General features: G+C 33.4%; 2 protein-coding genes across 9 annotated transcripts; one reads left to right on the forward strand and one right to left on the reverse strand.

Moving 5' to 3' along the window:
- Window positions 1–533: 533 nt before the first annotated feature.
- LOC134854904 (uncharacterized) lies at window positions 534–3275 on the reverse strand (the record flags this gene model as incomplete). Of its 6 annotated transcripts, none has more annotated exon segments than XM_063871327.1 (3): window positions 534–720; window positions 2488–2581; window positions 3058–3275. In XM_063871327.1, coding segments are annotated over 2 exon segments (269 nt in total), but the record flags the coding sequence as incomplete, so codon positions are not given.
- A 7997-nt stretch (window positions 3276–11272) lies between these two features.
- On the forward strand, window positions 11273–18144 carry LOC134854543 (WD repeat-containing protein 38-like). Of its 3 annotated transcripts, none has more exons than XM_063870844.1 (8): window positions 11273–11507; window positions 12277–12520; window positions 12727–12824; window positions 12898–12978; window positions 13178–13315; window positions 13684–13836; window positions 14319–14366; window positions 17952–18144. In XM_063870844.1, the coding sequence occupies exons 1-8, from the start codon at window positions 11436–11438 to the stop codon at window positions 18027–18029; spliced, it is 912 nt and encodes a 303-aa protein (XP_063726914.1). In that variant the 5' UTR covers window positions 11273–11435; the 3' UTR covers window positions 18030–18144. The 3 variants fall into 3 exon arrangements, with proteins under 3 accessions (XP_063726914.1, XP_063726931.1, XP_063726923.1); XM_063870861.1 differs by lacking the exon at window positions 17952–18144 and adding an exon at window positions 17754–17795; XM_063870853.1 differs by lacking the exon at window positions 17952–18144 and adding an exon at window positions 14529–14577.
- The last annotated feature ends 2733 nt before the right edge of the window (window positions 18145–20877 follow it).

A 20877-nucleotide genomic window follows, 5' to 3' on the forward strand; every position in this document is an offset into this window, starting at 1 on the left:
GTAAAATACTACGCATTTTATTCTCAATCCTTACCTATAGTCAGCCCAATTTTAGAAAAATGGCCGTCATAGTATTCAATTCTGCTCATTTTGTCCGGATACTTTAAATCAGCGTTGTAATTAGTATCTAAAAGTTCGGACAAAAAAAAGTAAAAAGCAATTGATCTTTTCAGGTAAAATTCTGGATGCAAAAAATTCTTCATGAAAAATTTTTCTGTCAAGGTTGTCTTAAACATCAAAACATAATTTCTGTCTATCCGAACTTTTTGCAACTCTGTAACTCCCTATACTTGCCAGAAACCAGCTGCTCCTCTTATACTTAAAAATATGAAAGTGTTAAGTTTTGTCCTTTTTTGTTTTTAATTTAATCTTTTTAGTACAACAAAATGGACGAAATCTCAATAACTAGACCCCCCATAATATAAAAGTGGGAAATTCCTCACAAGTTACGAAGTTCACATATGCTTGAACTGGTGCTAGGTGGTGATATAATGGGTGGGGAAGTTGTCGAAAAATCCAAGAAAACTACTAACGACGCCTCCGCCTTTTTTGGGTCCTTTTCTCTGTTTTCTTTGTTCAGCTGTTTCTTGAAGAAGTCGTACTCTATAGTGAGTCTCTTGATGTCCATAAGGAGTGCTGTTCTCTCTTTCAGGTAGACTCCGTTGCCGTATTCTGCGTCCTTCTCTATTCGGTATTGGCTGCGCCTTGTCAAACTACCCACTGAAAAATCAAATTTGGAATTTATAATAGCCAAAAAATTCAAAAAGGCAGTTCCATTAATAAACTGCTTGTAAGCATCTAAATTTCATTAAAAATCTAGCTTTCATAAGTTTAAAATTACTTTGGGGTACCATTAAAGCCTTATGGACTAGGGCTGTAGATCCTAAAAGTTTCTAAAAAGTTTTTTGGAGTACCTTTAAAGCCTTATAGGCTGGGGTTGTAAGTCTTAAATGTTTCTGAAAAACTTTTGGGGTACCATTAAAGCCGGATCAGGTTAACATCCTCCTCCCCCCCAAATAGACCAAGTTAAGATCTGAATTTAAATTAAATTTGTTAAGCGCTGCATGTAAAATGCTCGATTCTGATTGGCTGAAAATTCCCAGCTTACAACCAAGTTAACATCCTCCCCCTAAACGTGTTTAGGGGGGAGGATGTTAACTTGATCCTTAAAGCCTTATGGGCTAGGGCTGTAAGTCTTAATTGTTTCTAAAAAGTTTTTTTGGGGTACCATTAAAGCCTTATGGGCTGGGGGTGTAAGTCTTAAATGTTTCTGAAAAGTTCGTTTAGAGTTGAAAAAACTCACTGGAAGATGCAGAAGCTTCAGTTTAAAAATGGGGATCAACAGTACAATACCCCCCTCCCAAATCGATTTACGGGCGATAAAATACTGGTTTTTCAGAAATTGACTTCAAAGGCAAAACAAATGGATCTAATAAGTAAAAAAAATCAATGAATTCCAAATTATGATTACGTCTCAAATGACATAACTCCAAATGCCATAAATTTCATGCAACAGTTGCATTAAAAATCGAGAAAAATTTTTTCGTGAATCCAGTGAGAATATTAGTCAAACTGTCAATTCAAATGTTGATTGACATTTTATCTTGTACCAATTATAGAGTTTTCTATCAAAAGCGAAAAACATAAGCTTGCGGTTATTGATAAGCTTCTTGTGGTCAATTTGTCCGACAAAATGTCGCTTATTATTTGTTTGGAAGCAATTAACTTCAAAACTTGTTCACATGTTTTCTTTCCTGGCAAAACTTTAGAATTGGAGATTGATAGAAAACGTTTGAATTACAGTGAAAACTTGAAATTTATGCCATTTGGGAAAGTTTCTTTTTTAAGTTATTTGAGGATTGTGCCATTTGGGAAGTTACCCAAATTATGATTTACATTTTATACTATTAACAGTAAAAAAGCTTCTGCTTGAAAAAGTTTCTCCAGCATTATATTTAGCGCGCTTAATGAATTTTGTATGCGGAATTTTCCAAATTAATACATGCTTGGGGAGGACATTCTACGGTAGGTCACTTAAGAGCGAGAGGATTGTACGGTTGACCAAAAATGGAGAAGTAAACCCCCCCTATTCATCAATACACATTTATAAAAATTTCTAAAATAATTTCAAATAATATAGGTGAGATGAGTATAAAATTTATCCGCCGAGGACAAAGTTAGGTGGTACGGGCAGGGATATGCTTATAGTTTCTTGGCTGATTTATACTTCGGCTGGGTTCAGGGGCGGATCTAAGATTATTTTGAGCTTTGTCGACCTTTCTTTTTATGTCAACTAAATCGATTTTCGAAATTTTCCAAAACACTAAAAAGACTCTTTTTGGCATTTTTTGAAAATTTTTTGATAGTTTTTGAAAAAACTTGTTTGTGCGCTTTTTAATTTTGAGCTAAAGAATGAAGTCCCACCTTCAAGTAACCAATATAATAACCCTCTGTTTTTTTTCAGAAAGATGTTTGAGTTTTAGTAACCTTGTTTGTTTCGCTGTTCTGTCTTCACATCTGACTGGGCTGCTCTTTTCTGGATATATTGGGCACTATTCGCTGCCTTCATCTTGCACCAAAACTAACCAATAACCGCAGTTTATAACCTTTTGATAATTATAACCTGTGAAAATCAGTAGCGTGTTTATAAAAGATGGGAGCATAAGCGGACGCCATATCAATTGAGGTAACCAAATTCATAAAAAGAGTTTTTGCATTGGTTTTTTAACGACATCCGCTTTAACCGACTAAAAATCGACTGAACCGTCTCAAGTTTATTTTGGATGCGGAAACGCGGGAAAAAATATGCCCAAATTGATCAAAATAAATGTCACAGGAAGGCTTCTTTCATCAAAAAGCCACTTTCATCCGAAAAACAAACAATTACATCAATGAAAATCATAACTTGAAACAGTTTTTATGAGCTTATTGCAAGATTTGATAAAACCAAAAGCGAAAAAACACGTGGTTAAAATTTTATAGTAGCCTTCTCCCAATATGTTCAAAAACTGCTACACACGCCACTGGTTAAAAAACGTCCAGAAATAACACAGGTACTTGGTTCAGAATATCCAAAGTAAAATATTATAAAAATCCTCAATAACACAGCTTGTGGGTAACTAAATTTAACGCAAAATGTATAAGTAACAGAGACTTCGAAATTTAATCGGTTGATCTCAGCAGTAAAACGCTTAATATGGTTTCAATTTTAAAACCACTTTTTGAATGACTGCATAAGAATGTAATAATGAACTGAAGTTTATGAGAAAGGCCTCTTGATCATTGTTTGCTTAATATATTATTCTGTTATTACATTATTACATAAAATATTTGACCAGCTTTGAGCACCGTCATAAAAATTATGCTAAAAAATTCGTCTTTCAAAGCTTTGAATAATCGCAGTTAGAAATTTTCCAAGATAAATTTAGATGGATGGGCTTAAGTAAAAAATTGAATTATAGCAGATTCGTAAAATTTTGCTTCTATTTATTTAAAGCAAAATGCAAAAATTCAATTAAAGAAATTACCGCTGACTAGGGACAGCCACATTCATGCGCCTTATGGAGCTGATCCTATAAAGTTTTGTTAATCATTACAAGGCCAAACTGTGCACTGGATAGGCTCACAATTTTGTGCCTGTTTGTTCCTGGATTCCATAGACAAACCTTTAAACGTGTTCCAAAATGTCAGTGAATTCCACTTACAAAACTTCCGTGGATTCCGTGTACAAATACCTGTAACGTAAATTTTGTCGGCACATTTGTTGTGCCGCGGATTCCGCAACAAGCGAATATAGCTAGTTGTTCTGGATTCCGCAACTGTAAGTGGATTCTACAAAATGTAAGTAGAATCCGCAAATGTAAGTGGAAACCGCAAAATGTGAAAGCAGAATCCGCAAATGTCAGCGGATTCCGCAAACTGTAAGTGGATTCAGAGTTTTGTCTATTACTGAATTTGCATATGAATAATCGAAAGCTAGATCTGGAATTCTTATCTATAGTAATATGGAATTTAAAGGCAAGGGCTTAACCATTGTCAGCGGAATCCACGAACAAATCTCAAAACATTTGTTAACTAAATCGGTGGATGTCAGCTTTTGAAATTTTGGAAGCACAACACCGAATAAATTCACTTTTTGGAGTCGTTGGGTCGAGAGTGTATGGAAACACAACACACAGCATATTGCCAATTTAGGTCAGTTTTTGGGATTGCGTCAATCCCAAATACTGATTTTGGAAACTTTACGCCGAATAAATTAAATAATTGTAGTCCATGGCTTGAGAGTGTTTGGAAACACAAGGCACTGCATATCGCCTAGTTAGGTCAGTATTTGGGATTGCATCAGTATTTGCGATCGAAGTTCAGATCAAAGTAGGTCAGTATTTGGGATCGGTAGGTCAGTACTTGGGATCGAAGTTGACAGGATTTGAGATCGAATTTGGGTTGACAGGAACTGAGAACAAACATTTCAACTGGTAGTTGATCAATCCAGTAATAGTAATTGAGATCGATTTTTTCTGTTGACCAGTAATTAAAAGATATAATTTTAAACGCTATACTACACATATACATATATTTAAACGGAATCCGCAAACAAAATGCGGCTTCCATTTACAGTTTGCGCATTCCTTTTAGACGTTGCGGATTCCACTTACAGTTGCGGAATCCGCAACAGCTCAATTTAACTATACAAATGTCTTATTAAATGTTTGTGGATTCCACAAACTGTTCTGGATTCCACAAGTACGGTTGCGGATTCCGCCAAATTGCTTTTTTGGAGCAATTTCGAGCGGTACAGTGTTTTAGGTATTTGTTTGCGGAATCCAAAACTGCAAAGACGATCAAAGAAAAGTAGCAAAGTTGCGGATTCCGCTTACAATGCACAGAATGCACAGTTTGACCTCGTAATGATTGAAAAGTATACATTTGGATCGAGTGCATCCCTTCAGATAGACCAAGTTAAGATAAAACAGCGCGAGTTGATGAAAAGCTTGTACAAACTTAATGTTCTACGAAAAAAATCTGATTGAATGTAACAAGGATAGCCGGTTACTGTGCAAGTAGTACAGAATGTTCCAACCAGTCTTAAAAAAATTACAATTTTTTTTTCAAATTAGTGTCGCTTTTTTGGCGTGGCGTGATAAAGGAATTTGAGCGAAAAGTAGAACTTAGGTATTTTCGTCAGTCATTGAAAAATATGCAAATTGGAAAACAGTTTTTGAAGACAAATAACAAGAAAAACAAAAAAAATTAATCATCGGGTACCGCAAACAATCATCGGACTGGATTAAGTGATATATCTTATCAAAGCCCTTTAAGTCGTGATTCGAACAGATTAAAGAACTTCAATAAAATTTTACCACTGTCAAGAAAAACCGGTCCGAAATTTTTAATTTTTCGCCTAACTTCGAGCGAGTGAGCTGACTTACATTAGCTTATTTATGTTTAATTTAAGCCTTGAATTTTTATTTTTACTCAAATGAAGTTAATCAGTTGGAGTTTTCAGCTTCATCTTATGAATAAATTTCAAAAATTTGGGGGGAAAAGTTGAAAAATTAAAAAAAAAAAATTTTAATTTCTTTTTCTTTTTTCTTTTTTTTCGTCTTCAAAAATGTTTTCCGTTTTGAATATTTTTTGCAATAACTGATACAAATGCCAAAACGCTACCTTTTTGTTTGGATTCTTTGGTCACATCACGCCGAAAAAAACGACATCAATTTGAAAAAAAAATTTTATGGTATTTTTAAGACTAGTCGGAACATTCTGTGCTACTTACACAGTAACCGGCTATACTTGTTTAAAAATTGGTATCTCTTTAACGGGGATTGGGTCTTTATCCACTTGAATTTGATTGGTACTTAATATAATCAGGACCAAAAAGTTAAAACCGTTTAGATAATAAAGAAAACTCGGACCATTTTCTTAAAAAATTTTCTTCTGTTTCCATAAATGTTTTCAACAATGTGGTTAGAATACTGAGTTAGTTATTCTGAAAATTAAAAAATCAATAAATCACAATGTCGGCTTATACTTATTGAAATACTAAACGTAGTATTTCAATAAGTATTTCAAATGACCCGTTGTTTTGCTGGTGTATCTACGAGATCTTTCGGGATCGGATAGAGCATTTAAATCAAGTCCCTCATACCTGTTGCTTATGTTAATCAAACAGCTGTTTAGAAGCAATAACGGTTAGTTTCTTCATGATTAATGCATTGAGAGACCGTTCAAATAGTGTTTGATCTGCAGTGTATTCCTTAGTATGTATGAGTAAGAAACTCATGCAAATTACTGATTCGGTGGTTTTATGAATGCTTGAGTGTCAATAATCGTAAACTGATTTTGCCAATGTTTAGTTCACCAAATTATCCGAGACGTATTAAAGAGCAGTCGGAAGATTCATAGCTTTGCCCTGATAAAAGCAGTTTTTTTGAGTTAATAAACGTAGAAATAAGAAATAAACTTTGACCATATTTCAGAGAAAAATTTTCTGGATTTCCATCTTCGAAGTAGAAGTCTCATTGTTCTTCGAAATTGATTTACTAAATATTGACTTTTTTCGAATACAGACAACAGTATTTTGCAGAAGTAAGTCAGTGTTTTTGTTGGTTCTTAGGAAGATTTCGTGGACCTAGGAAAATCTGTAGAGAACGGTGTGAGCCCTGGGGATATTGTTTTCACCTGAGCACTTTTTGGCTTCTCCTTGCCCATTTAACTATGATTGCTAAATAATACAGATGTATTCTTATAACACAGGGAGTAGGTTGCCGTGTAAGTAGTACAGAACGCTGAGACCTAAAAAGTAGAAAAAAATAGTATGAGAGGAAAAGTACCGCATGTAAAAAAGCAGTAATTTTTTTGTAAATTTTTTTTCTAAATTTCTTCTTGTTTAAGGAAAAAAACTTATCGAACTAGGTTTAAATTGCAAGACTCATAGGTAATACAAGCTAAAAAAAATATACACAATAAAGTAATATTCGCAAGCTAGAGTCAGTATGTCACTTAATTTCCTTTAATTTAGTCTAAAATTTGGGGAAAACATTACATCAGTTTTTCACGACATTGAGGCAACTTGTTGAATCTATATTGGACTTCAACTACAACCAAAACGATTTTATTAAAAGCTTATTTTTAGGCCATACGTATTTTTTAAGCTACTTGAATTACCAAACCTTGGAGTCGTTGGGTCGAGAGTGTATGGAAACACAACACACAGCATATTGCCAATTTAGGTCAGTTTTTGAGATTGCGTCAATCCCAAATACTGATTTTGGAAAGTTTACGCCGAATAAATTAAATAATTGTATTCCATGGCTTGAGAGTGTTTGGAAACACAAGGCACTGCATATTGCCTAGTTAGGTCAGTATTTGGGATTGCATCAGTATTTGCGATCGAAGTTCAGATCAAAGTAGGTCAGTATTTGGGATCGGTAGGTCAGTGCTTGGGATCGAAGTTGACAGGATTTGAGATCGAATTTGGGTTGACAGGAACTGAGAACAAACATTTCAACTGGTAGTTGATCAATCCAGTAATAGTAATTGAGATCGATTTTTTCTGTTGACCAGTATTTAAAAGATATAATTTTAAACGCTATACTACACATATACATATATTTAAACGGAATCCGCAAACAAAATGCGGCTTCCATTTACAATTTGCGCATTCCTTTTAGACGTTGCGGATTCCACTTACAGTTGCGGAATCCGCAACAGCTCATTTTAACTATACAAATGTCTTATTAAATGTTTGTGGATTCCACAAACTGTTCTGGATTCCACAAGTACGGTTGCGGATTCCGCCAAATTGCTTTTTTGGAGCAATTTCGAGCGGTACAGTGTTTTAGGTATTTGTTTGCGGAATCCAAAACTGCAAAGACGATCAAAGAAAAGTAGCAAAGTTGCGGATTCCGCTTACAATGCACAGAATGCACAGTTTGACCTCGTAATGATTGAAAAGTATACATTTGGATCGAGTGCATCCCTTCAGATAGACCAAGTTAAGATAAAACAGCGCGAGTTGATGAAAAGCTTGTACAAACTTAATGTTCTACGAAAAAAATCTGATTGAATGTAACAAGGATAGCCGGTTACTGTGCAAGTAGTACAGAATGTTCCAACCAGTCTTAATAAAATTACAATTTTTTTTTCAAATTAGTGTCGCTTTTTTGGCGTGGCGTGATAAAGGAATTTGAGCGAAAAAGTAGAACTTAGGTATTTTCGTCAGTCATTGAAAAATATGCAAATTGGAAAACAGTTTTTGAAGACAAATAACAAGAAAAACAAAAAAAATTAATCATCGGGTACCGCAAACAATCATCGGACTGGATTAAGTGATATATCTTATCAAAGCCCTTTAAGTCGTGATTCGAACAGATTAAAGAACTTCAAAAAAGTTTTACCACTGTCAAGAAAAACCGGTCCGAAATTTTTAATTTTTCGCCTAATTTCGAGCAATGAGCTGACTTACATTAGCTTATTTATGTTTAATTTAAGGCTTGAATTTTTATTTTTACTCAAATGAAGTTAATCAGTTGGAGTTTTCAGCTTCATCTTATGAATAAATTTCAAAAATTTGGGGGGAAAAATTGAAAAATTAAAAAATAAAAATTTTAATTTCTTTTTCTTTTTTCTTTTTTTTCGTCTTCAAAAATGTTTTCCGTTTTGAATTTTTTTTGCAATAACTGATACAAATGCCAAAACGCTACCTTTTTGTTTGGATTCTATGGTCACATCACGCCGAAAAAAACGACATCAATTTGAAAAAAAATATTTTATTGTATTTTTAAGACTAGTCGGAACATTCTGTGCTACTTACACAGTAACCGGCTATACTTGTTTAAAAATTGGTATCTCTTTAACGGGATTGGGTCTTTATCCACTTGAATTTGATTGGTACTTAATATAATCAGGACCAAAAAGTTAAAACCGTTTAGATAATAAAGAAAACTCGGACCATTTTCTTAAAAAATTTTCTACTGTTTCCATAAATGTTTTCAACTAAGTTTTTTGTTTTTAGGAAACTGTTCAACTCATAACAATGTGGTTAGAATACTGAGTTATTTATTCTGAAAATTAAAAAATCAATAAATCACAATGTCGGCTTATACTTATTGAAATACTAAACGTTATTTCAATAAGTATTTCAAATGACCCGTTGTTTTGCTGGTGTATCTACGAGATCTTTCGGGATCGGATAGAGCATTTAAATCAAGTCCCTCATACCTGTTGCTTATGTTAATCAAACAGCTGTTTAGAAGCAATAACGGTTAGTTTCTTCATGATTAATGCATTGAGAGACCGTTCAAACAGTGTTTGATCTGCAGTGTATTCCTTAGTATGTATGAGTAAGAAACTCATGCAAATTACTGATTCGGTGGTTTTATGAATGCTTGAGTGTCAATAATCGTAAACTGATTTTGTCAATGTTTAGTTCACCAAATTATCCGAGACGTATTAAAGGGCATTCGGAACATTCATAGCTTTGCCCTGATAAAAGCAGTTTTTTTGAGTTAATAAACGTAGAAATAAGAAATAAACTTTGACCATATTTCAGAGAAAAATTTTCTGGATTTCCATCTTCGAAGTAGAAGTCTCATTGTTCTTCGAAATTGATTTACTAAATATTGACTTTTTTCGAATACAGGCAACAGTATTTTGCAGAAGTAAGTCAGTGTTTTTGTTGGTTCTTAGGAAGATTTCGTGGACCTAGGAAAATCTGTAGAGAACGGTGTGAGCCCTGGGGATATTGTTTTCACCTGAGCACTTTTTGGCTTCTCCTTGCCCATTTAACTATGATTGCTAAATAATACAGATGTATTCTTATAACACAGGGAGTAGGTTGCCGTGTAAGTAGTACAGAACGCTGAGACCTAAAAAGTAGAAAAAAATAGTATGAGAGGAAAAGTACCGCATGTAAAAAAGCAGTAATTTTTTTGTCAATTTTTTTTCTAAATTTCTTCTTGTTTAAGGAAAAAAACTTATCGAACTAGGTTTAAATTGCAAGACTCATAGGTAATACAAGCTAAAAAAATATACGCAATAAAGTAATATTCGCAAGCTAGAGTCAGTATGTCACTTAATTTCCTTTAATTTAGTCTAAAATTTGGGGAAAACATTACATCAGTTTTTCACATTGAGGCAACTTGTTGAATCTATATTGGACTTCAACTACAACCAAAACGATTTTATTAATAGATTATTTTTAAGCCATACGTATTTTTTAAGCTACTTGAATTACCAAACCAATGCGATCGTTCCTTCCCGTCCCCTTTAGGGTGGTCGGAACAAAAAGATAGTTAAACTTGCGACCAGCAAGAGTATTGCAATCGGGTAATGTAACTTTTTTCTGCGAACAATTTTTTGGCACGATAATCATTGTGAAAATCTTAAGTCGTGGTCAAAAAAACTTTCGGGAAAACAATTTTTTGTCGGGGCTTTATGGGTTTCGCCACAGTTTTCATGTCGCCTTGTTTTGTTTATGTAAATATTTTAAAGTTTGCTTTTGGTTTTTCAGTTATTGAATTCCGAAGACCGTAAATGTGATTGATGAGTTTTTGTGGTTTATATACGATAACTTTTTCTATTAGAAAAACATATTCTAGGATTTCTGTTCAATTTTTCTTGCATCAAAATTTGGTTTGAATGTTTTGTAACTTTGTTTTTTGATCTGAAATTTCTCTGAATTAATTTAAAGCAAGTTAGCGTCAGAAATATGTTTAAGCAATTTCATTTTAAATCGGTTCAAATCAGTTCATTTAATTTTAGTCATGAGAATTAAATAAATTGAGTTTTTGTAGCTCAACTCCTTCTTATGTTTGAGTTTTATAATTTCACAAGTTTTAGTTTTTATGTCTTAGGTTTATATTCAAATTGAAATTATGAAGAGTGCAAAAAGTTTTTTTTTGAATGGTTAGGCGACAATTACCTAATAGAATTCAATCAGTTTTATTATATTTCTTCTTATCATTATATTCGTCCCGACTGGCTTTTTTGTACTTTTTTTGAAAAGTTCAGCATAGAACCTGGATTTAGATGTTTTGCAGCGAACAGACGCAAGCTATCAGCTGTCAAAAAAAATGATTTCAATTACTTGGATTCTACCCTTTTTAATTTTTTCTCCATTTTTACCCTGACGGCGGATGAGAATGACTGTCCGTTTTTCCGTATAACCAAACGCTTGGCTTTCTTCTGGATTAAACTAACAGTTGCACGTGCTGTTAAATTAGACAAAATTATCTGCGCTTTGGCTGGTTTGAAAAGTAGTTTTTTTTTATATAACTCGAATTTTGAATGAGCGGTTACGTTCATCAAAGCAAGTTATAAAATAAAAATAAAAAAAGTGTACAGCAAGCTGTCTAATATAATTTATTTGGCTCGCTAGTTTTGTTTGTATACAAAACTGTGTCCTTATACATTTCTTATACTTAAATTGTGGTATGGATTCTCCGAAGACACCTCCTGAGTTTGAGCCAATCCAGGTCGACCACTATTGGGGTCACGTGCATCATGTAAGTCCTCGAAACAATTTTCAGCACCAAATCGAGATGCAGATCCTAAATTCATTACGAGATAATTTTTTGTTTTGACGTTAAAACTAGCGCTATTTTGTGCATAAATTCAATTAGTCTCTCTCAGGGGCGGATCAAGGATTTTCAAGAAGGGGGGGGGCGGACTTTCAAAAAAAAAATTTCGAAAATTTGTCGACCTTTTTTTTAGGTCGACCAAATTGATTTTCCGAGCTCTCCCAAAGCACTAAAAAGACCTTGTTTTGGCCAAAAATTCTGCGCCGCAGGCAAAATGTTTGAAAAACAGGCCAAAAAAGGCGTTTTTTGGCCCTTTATAGAAAATTTTGATCAAAAGTTCGCGTTTTTTTGGAGCGCGCTCCCCACTCAAAATTGGTATATATTGGCGCGGAAGGCGCCTTTAGAAAAATTTTAGGGTTGGTCGGCCAAAAATATATTTCTTAAAAAGAGAAAAAAAGGCGTCCACAAGCCCCCCCCCCCCCCCGCCCCCCTCTAAATCCGTCCCCGGTCTCTCTTGATAATTCATTTTTTGTTAACTGCAAGGTCCCATAACCTTGAAAGCTTGTAGTCATTAAACTAGTCGAAAAATTTTCCTGTTAAAACCCTTAATTTTTTTAAATCAAAAAAGACCAACCCAATGAACTGAAAGTTCGCTTATTTTTTCGTTCCCTCGTGAATATTGGGTTTTATCTAAAGTTAGTCTAAAGTTTTCCTAATTAGTACAATTAATTTAAGATTTGGAGTTTTTTTACAGGTCACGGCTCTTCTGGTGCTGAACAACGGCTCCTGCGTCATCACAGGCTGCGCAGACGGAATAATCAGGGTCTTCATGAAGGACAAACCCCACACTCTAGTAGCACAAGTGAAAGTACACCTTGAAGGTCAAGTCAACTGTCTGACTACTTCTGAAAACGACTCACTTATCGCCTCGGCTGGTCACGACCGCGCCATTGCTTTGATACGATTTGCAGATATGACAGTGCTGAAAACTTTCAAAAGTACATTTAGTTTTTTTTGTAATTGATATTTTTTTAAACAAAAAAATCGTTTTTTTTTAAAATTAAATGTGATTATTAAAAGAAACTTTTCAACAGTTTTTTAACAATTAACTTTAAGATAAGTTTTAACAATTAACTTTAAGATCAAAAATTTCATCAAACGCTTTTCGTCGATTTTTGAAAGACGTTGAATCTATTTTCCTTAGATCACAGGAAACAAATTACAGACGTGAAGATTTCGAAAGACGTGAAAACTTTGTGCTCAGTTGGATGGGATAAGCGAATCAATTTATATGACATTCAGGTATAATCTTACTTTGTCTAAGTTTTTCAAATATAAACCAAATATTTGTTTTAGACATTTTTTTGTAATTTAGAAATTGAGAAAAATACTGACGCTCACAATAGATGGGACCCCGCTCAGCTGTTGTGCGTTTTCCTTCAAAAACAATATGGTGGTAAGTGATAAACTATCTCTGTAAGTTTATTAACAATCTTGTCATTAAATAGCCAAAATTTTCGAAGCAAAAAACTGTGTAAGATATCTTGAGAAGTCGATCCCCGTAAAAAGTACCAATGAAAGAAAAACTGAGTCTAGCGAAGACGACGATTTATAACTAGATCTCAAAACTGTCAACAAACGACTTATCGTTCCAGGCCACCGGAACATGGGGAGGACTTGTTAAAGTGTTTCCTGTGAACAAACTGCCCAAAATAACAGAAGAAGACGCAACTACTCTGAACGATCACAAGTCTAAGATCACATCAATTGCATTCTCTAGAGCAGGCATGATGGTGAGTCATCTTCTTATCACCCCCTCCTCCCCCTTCTCCGCAGCTGCATCATTTAATCAGTTGAGTCAATTTTTTCTAAAGAGTAAAAACACAAGCCCTCTCTTATAAATTATACCTTGCAATCAAAGGGGTGAACATTTGGTACTACTTATTTTTAAACCGTTAAATATTTCAAAACGCACGCGCCTTTTTTGCTAATATACATTACTTTTGAAGTCGGTTGATGATAACCAAGAACAAAAAACATTTTTGTTCACAATCTTTAAATAAGTTCCCTAAAATAATCGAATGGGATAATTTAAAAGAATGCCAAGTAACTTCTTATGGTGAAATTGATGGAATTGTAAATGTGGTTTTGTTTTTCTTAGGCGACTGGTTCATACGATAGCCAAGTGCACATTTACCACTACAGGGGTTTCTACTCTCTCTTCAGTTTCTGCCCAGATGGGGGGTGGGTCCGCAGCATGGCCTTTTCCCCTGACAGCCTCCTATTGGCCACGTTGACGGACGCTGACTTCATGGTTTGAACCGCAGTTTTGCAATAATAGATTATTTTTAACTATTTGGCAAGCAGGCTGTATGTAACGTTTTTGGCAAGCAGGCTTTATGTAATGCAAGCCATTTCAGCCGTGATTTAAAGAAACGTCAAAAAGTTGTCTCTGTTCTACAAAAAAAACTGGGTTTAAATTTTATTTTGCGTTTTTTGACACGAACTTTGCGTTTAAATTTTGCGTTTTTTGACAAAATGACACAAAACTTACGAACGACACAAAACTCCCAATTCATTTCAATGCAATTTTTACTATCATAATTTAGCTATTATTGTCTCAAATTTTAATCGCTTTTGACTTAATTTTATCAACTACAATCCGTTTAATGAAAAAACAATAATTGGCAAAAAAATTTAATTTTTTCAGGTTTTCGAGTTTCCTTAATATAATCTTTGTGGTCCGCAGAACTTTTTCTACTTGCAGAACCACCGGTTATTCTTTTTTAAATTTAGGTGAAGTGCTGGGATGCTGTAACACAGGAACTAGAATTCAGCTATCAGGTGAGCTTCAAATTCACGACTGAATTAATCTAGAAGGAAATCAGGTGCAAGTAAGAGTTTTTTCATTCTTGGGACGTAAGAGCGTGAGACTTGTGGGATAAGATGACGTGCAATCTAAGTGAGGAAGTTTTCGTGCAATCTGTAGTATAAATTGAATTTTAGATATCTATCAATTCGCCCAAAAAGGTTAGCTGGTCATTTTAACAAACGCGAATTTGTAGTTTATTACTTATTATATAAAGAACTTTATACATTGTAGAAAATATATATTGCCTATTATATCTAGATTATTAAATAGTTGATAAAAGTTCTACAAAAACATACTTAGTATTTGGCATGGTAATAATACTAAGCATTTTATCATCTTCATCCTGTAGCTCATTTCGGGACTTTCGGTTGTACACAACCCCCCCCCCCCCCCCCCATATGATGAAAACAGAAAAACAAAATCAGACTTCTAAAATTGGTTCAATATTATATGAAAATGTATATTACGCGTGAATGTTCGCGGCTAACTCTTTTCAAAATAAAGTGAGTTGAGATTCAATAAAATAAAGAAAAACATTTTGCTGGGAAACCCGTAGATAACTGTATATAACCAAACTAAACGACGTCACCATATCTTTCAATCATAAATCTCTATCAAGTCTGGTAAAAGGCGTTTGTTTTTAATTTTCATGGTAAAACTTGTTCATCCCCGACTATAATTGAAATCTTAAGTATCTGAATAGTTTAAAAAATTCGCGAGGATAGATAAAACATGATTACGCAGCAGTATTTTGACAACCGCGTATTCATACTCGTCACTAAGCAGACAAACACTATACTAACCAATCAGAATCGAGACAAGGAAGAAATTATTGAATAATAATTATTTATTTCGTATGTTAGCTTTCTCATCTCGATTCTGATTGGTTAATACAGTATTTTTCTGCTTACTAACAAGTATGAAAACGTGGTTGTCTATATAAAGACCGCACTCCGATAAAAATTTAGGTGTTATTGGTTTTTGTCTGAAATAACATCAAAACAAAGGAACTATTGCATGCCTATAGTTTTGGATCTACGCTCTTCTGATAGATAAATATACGTTACAAAAGACACTTTTAGTTTGTTTTCACTACTAATGTCGCCGCATAAGCCCTAAACTGGGTGGCGTCCTTCATGCTTGAAATTAATTTAGCTCAGTTTCAGCCAATCAGAATTGAGTATTCAAAATCTCAAAGTAAATTGCAAAAATCTCAAAGTAAGAAAATAAATCCAGGCCATTAGTGTTAATATTGACCGATTATATAATAAGCTGATGAGTTTTCAATACTTAAAAATTCTTATGAACTTGAACTCATATATCTTGATGTTTATCTGAAAAGTATTTCGTTTTAACCCGCAATTGGTAATGTTTTTGATTCTTTTCCATTAATTTAATACATTTTCTGTTAATATTGACTTCGATTTTGTGAGAAAGGCATTTAGCCAATAGGAACGCTTAGCGATTTTGATTGGTTAAAATCTTTCAAGCAATCGGTCCCTCAACCATGAGAACCTTCCCCCTAAACTGTAAAGAAAGCGTGCCGGAATTCAAGACGAGTTGTTAAATTAGGAACTTAAAGCCGAGCTTTTTCCGAAAAACCATGAAGGCAGGGGCGGATTTAGGGGGGGGCGGGGGGGGGGGGCGGACGCCCCTTCCTCAGGGATTCGACCCCCTGCCGACCCAAAGGGTCCCCCCTTTGATACTTTTTCAGAAATCCCTTTTTGGCTGACCGACCCTAAAATTTTTCTAAAGGCGCCTTTGGCGCCAATATATACTACCTTTGAGGGGGAGCGCGCGCCAAAAAAACGCTTTTTTTTGTCAAAATTTTTCAAAAAGTGCCCAAAAACGGCTTTTTTTGACTGTTTTTTCAAAATTTGCCTGCGGCGCAAAAAACTTGCCAAAATAGGGACAAAACAGTGCTTTGGGAGAGCTCGAAAAATCAATTTGGTCGACCTAAAAAAACAAAGGTCGTCAAAATTTTGGAAAATTTTTTGAAAATCCGCCCCCCCCTCGAGAAAATCCTAGATCCGCCCCTGCATGAAGGTTCAATAATTTGAAAACATTCTTGAAAAATATCTCAATTTCAGTATTTTTTCTACTAGTTATTAGCTTTTTCATAAACTGTGAACCTTTAATTGATATTTGGGATTGTTAAAAACCGAAACATTGCTGAAGGGATTTCCCTGTCTTGTGCATTCCAAAATCCGTTTCTAAGTGGCGCTCTGTCATGAATAAAGCTCCCTTTTGACTAAATTTGCTTCTGATTATGAAAACTATTGTTTTACATATGAAAAAATTAGCTTTTTGAGGTTCTCGTAGAGTTGAAACTTTGACCTTAAGTCCGTCGACTTGAAGTCCCAATGGCCTTTTATCCTATAGAAGCGTAAAAAAGTCAGAGCAGACAAACGTGGTAAAATCTAAATTTGATTGGCTGAAACAAGACACGCAGCGTCGTTTTGAAATCTTCATTCAAGATTGGTTTTTAAACTTTTTGTAAAACGGAAAATAATCAAACAGATAAGTGTATGAAAAAAGCTTGCCTTAAGTTGTCTAAAATAAATTTGGCACCTTTTACTTAACGGATTTTTTTTTAATCCTGCAGGCTTGTTTGTTTACTAAGCAGTCCAATTACAGCTATAAAATTTTTAAATTGTTTTTTTTGGTTCATTTGGTCAGATCAAAAAAAATTATAAAAATTAGTTCCCTTTTTATCTGCAAAAGGAACTAAGGTCTCACAAGAACTGCTGATTGGTTAGAATAGAACATATTAATTTGGATGCTGAGTGTTACTTTAACGCTTAAAGTCACAATTGAAGTCAAGGACCAAATTAACATCTTCTTTTTTACAGCAATTTTATGGGGGCAAATCAGAATGAGCATTTTACACGCTTCTGAGCCATTTTTTTTCAAAAAATTGTTTAAAAAAATCGAATTGAATAAAAATGAAAAAAAAAAATTATACCAACTAAAATTAAATAGCATTAATTCAATACCATATTACATAAATTACATTAATTAATTCAAAACAAAATGAAACGATGACGTTTGTTGAAAAATAATGGATTATAATCGATTAAAATGGATTATAATTCAATAAAATTTGAGAATTTTTTTTTTATGATCGATTATAATCGATTATAATCAATTATAATGTTTTTTCTTGTTTCGAAAATGGGGGAAAGCTAAATTGACCTGAAACACACTCTACGTCATAGTTGTAAAACTTGATCTTGAATAGTGTCATACCTCAAGGTTCTAAACACCGAATCCGAACAGATTGGTAAACGAGAATCCGCAAATGGACGTAAGCAAAACAAATATTCTATAAATCGTTTATTTAGAATCTGAGCTTTTAGCAAAGACACATGGTTATTTGATGCCAGGCCAACTGACCAACATAAACTACTCAGCGCAGTGAGTCTATAAATATGAATACTTAGAACTAGCTAAGCTTACCAATCCGTAACGGATGACAAATAGCTTGATATTTGACATTTTTCTATAGCTCTCGCCATGTTCGTGTGAAGCTAAATCACTTAATTGATACCTTTTAGGTCCAAACTGAAGATCTGTTGCTGTGTACTTTCCTGAATGACGGGCGACTCATTGCTGCTGGCAGTTCACCCAGCTGAATCGAACCATTGGATTGACTTTTTCAAAACTTTTCCCACTAATTTCAACTTGGTTCCAGTTTAAGTCCTTTTATTTAATTAATTCTCATTCGATAAATTGTTCTTCATCAACTGATAATTTAGGTTTATTTTGCAAACGTTACTAAAAATTAGTAACTGAAAACACGAAAAATTCAAAATTATATTAACACTTTTTCATAGCTTAATTACAGTTAGGTCGAATTAATATTGTTCCGACATACCAAAAATGCGGAATACTTATGCTTGGGATGTTTCTTTTATTCAGTCAAATTTCAGCAATCGAAATAATAATTTTGCCTAATATTTTTAAAGCCCCATTGAAGATATCAACTGCCTGAGCTCAAATGTAAAAAAGTGGATCAACCGTACAATCTCTCTCCCCCTAAGTGACCTACCGTAGAATGCCCTCCTCAAGCATGTATTATTTCTGAAACATAGTTATGTATAAAATGGTACCGCGACAACTCGCAAGAAAACACAACTCGCAACAAAAGACAACTCGCAAAGTTCAAGGAAAGCGACAACTCGCAAGTTTTTGAAGCTAATTGAAAACTTTATGTTCTCGGTTTAAGGTCGCGTTTTAAGATATCGTTTTTTGTTCTGATTTTTGGAGAAAAAGAAGAATTATTTGTGCTCGGTGAAGTTTTTTCTAAAATTTTAAGAAACAATTATAGCCGCTGGAAAATTGCGAAACGAGTTACTCAACTTTGAACTTTGCATACCCGGGTTGACGTACAAAGAAGAAAAATGCTTATCATACGAAATTCATACGAAATTTAAAAAGTGTTTTAAATAATTTTGAGGAAAAATTGTGGTCTATTTGCTTCTTTTGAAGCTTTCTGGTTATTAGAAAAAATGATTTTAAATTTTCGATAAAAATGCTTGTCATAAAATTTTCATGTATGAAAACTATAAGATAATCATTTTGTCATTGAAAAAACAAAGTTTTCAAAAATCAACAAAAAACAGGTCTGGGTAACTTTATATAGATTTAAATAATTATATCTAAGACAGAGGGAATTTTGACAATAAAAAACATAATTTTCATTCGGTCGGAAAAAATGCTTATCATATAGCTTTCAAATATGAAAATTGGATGATATGCTTTTTTTTCATAAACAAAAACATAAATTTGAGTTAAAAAACGTTAGATCCCTTTTTGGTGGCAAACTTGTTTTGTGCTGAAATATAAATTCAACGAAAAAAACTTTTGCAAGCAAAATTTGACTTTTTGTGATTATAACGTAGTTCAGGATGAGTTTTTCACCAAAAAATTTCAAAAAATATAAAAATGTGTTTTTTTGTGGACAAGATTGTTATTTTTTTGTTTCATTTGCTAAGATAAAAACAAATTTGTAAAAAGCAGGCTTTTTTGTCAACCATTAAAATTTTCAAACTAAAATTTATCTAGCTATATTCAAAAAGTTACATTTTTGGTATTTAATGCCATGTGAAATTGTTAAAATCAAATTACACGGCTAAAATCACCAAATGTAGTTTACCTGCGTGCTAACTGACAGTTACACTCTGGGTTTTCTTATGACAAAAAATCCTTGGCTAGTGTTTCGGCTGACACACAAAATCTAAAACAAAATAATATTGAAATTTCATATATGGAAAAAATGCTTATCATACAATTTCATAATATGGACAAAATGCTTATCATGCTATTTTCATACAATTTTCTGGATAAAAAACTGATCAAAAATTTTCAAATTTTTTTCAGAGTATGTAAAAATGCTTGTTTCAAAATTTCATAGTAAGGAAAAAATGCTTATTTGCTATTTTCATACACTTACTTTTGCTCTATAAAATTGTATGAAATAGTATGATAAGCATTTTTTTCATGTATGAAAATTGTATTATAAGCCTTTTTCTCAACCCGCGTAAGGTGTGGGAGGAATATTTTCAAAAAAATTCAAAACGGAAATTTTTTCGTGAAGTTTTATCAACTTTTCAACTTCTCAAAAACAAGGGTTTTTTCCTTGACGCCTTGAGGTGCAGTCGGAATATTCAAGATTTAATCCTGGTACGATCGTCAATTTTGTCGCATTTTCAGTGGCTTGAAGGTCATACTGAGTATTTTTAACTTGAATCTGTATAACTTGAGTTTTGAAGGATTTTGGTAAAAAGTCACGCGAAATTAGTTGAATCCCTTTGGAATTTTGAATTATTATAGGAATCTATTAAAGAAAGCCACGGGTTGACAAAAAAAACTTAACATACTCTTTCATACAATTTCATAGAGCAAAATTATAGTATGAAAGTAGCAAAATAAACATTTTTCCATACCGGAAATTTTATAGCAAACATTTTTTCCATACTCTGGAATTAAATTTTTCGCTTTTTCGTCGGTCTTTTTATCCCGAAAATTGTGTGAAAAGTGCATGATTAACATTTTTCGCATACTATGAAATTGTATGAGAAGCATTTTTTCCATACTATGAAATTGTATGATAAACATTTTCCCATAAATGAAAATACAAAAAAAATTGTTTTGAAATTTTGTGTTTCATCCGAAAGACTAACCAAGAGTTTTTTGTCATTAAAAAAATCATAATGTAACTGGCAGTTATCACGCAGATAAACTGCATTTGGTGATTTCAGCCATGAAAGTTAATTTTAACATTTTTGCATGGAATTATATACCAAAAATATAGCTTTTTGTATATGGCTAGATAGTTTTTGGTTTGTAAATTTTGATGGTTGAGAAGAAAATGCCTGTTTTTTTACAAATTGTTTTTATCTTAGCAAATAAAACTAAAAAAGAACAAAATTCGTGTTCACAAAAAAAAATTTGTGATTTTTGGATTTTTTGCTTCAAAAA

This window comes from Symsagittifera roscoffensis, chromosome 1 (assembly GCF_963678635.1).
Source record: "Symsagittifera roscoffensis chromosome 1, txSymRosc1.1, whole genome shotgun sequence".
NCBI lineage: Eukaryota > Metazoa > Xenacoelomorpha > Acoela > Convolutidae > Symsagittifera > Symsagittifera roscoffensis.

Coding starts and splice junctions, on each gene's coding strand:
- LOC134854543 (XM_063870844.1), top strand. CDS start 11,436: ATGGATTCTCCGAAGACACCTCCTGAGTTTGAGCCAATCCAGGTCGAC. Junction 12,979..13,177: donor CCTTCAAAAACAATATGGTG/GTAAGTGATAAA, acceptor TTATCGTTCCAG/GCCACCGGAACATGGGGAGG. Junction 14,367..17,951: donor AACTAGAATTCAGCTATCAG/GTGAGCTTCAAA, acceptor GATACCTTTTAG/GTCCAAACTGAAGATCTGTT.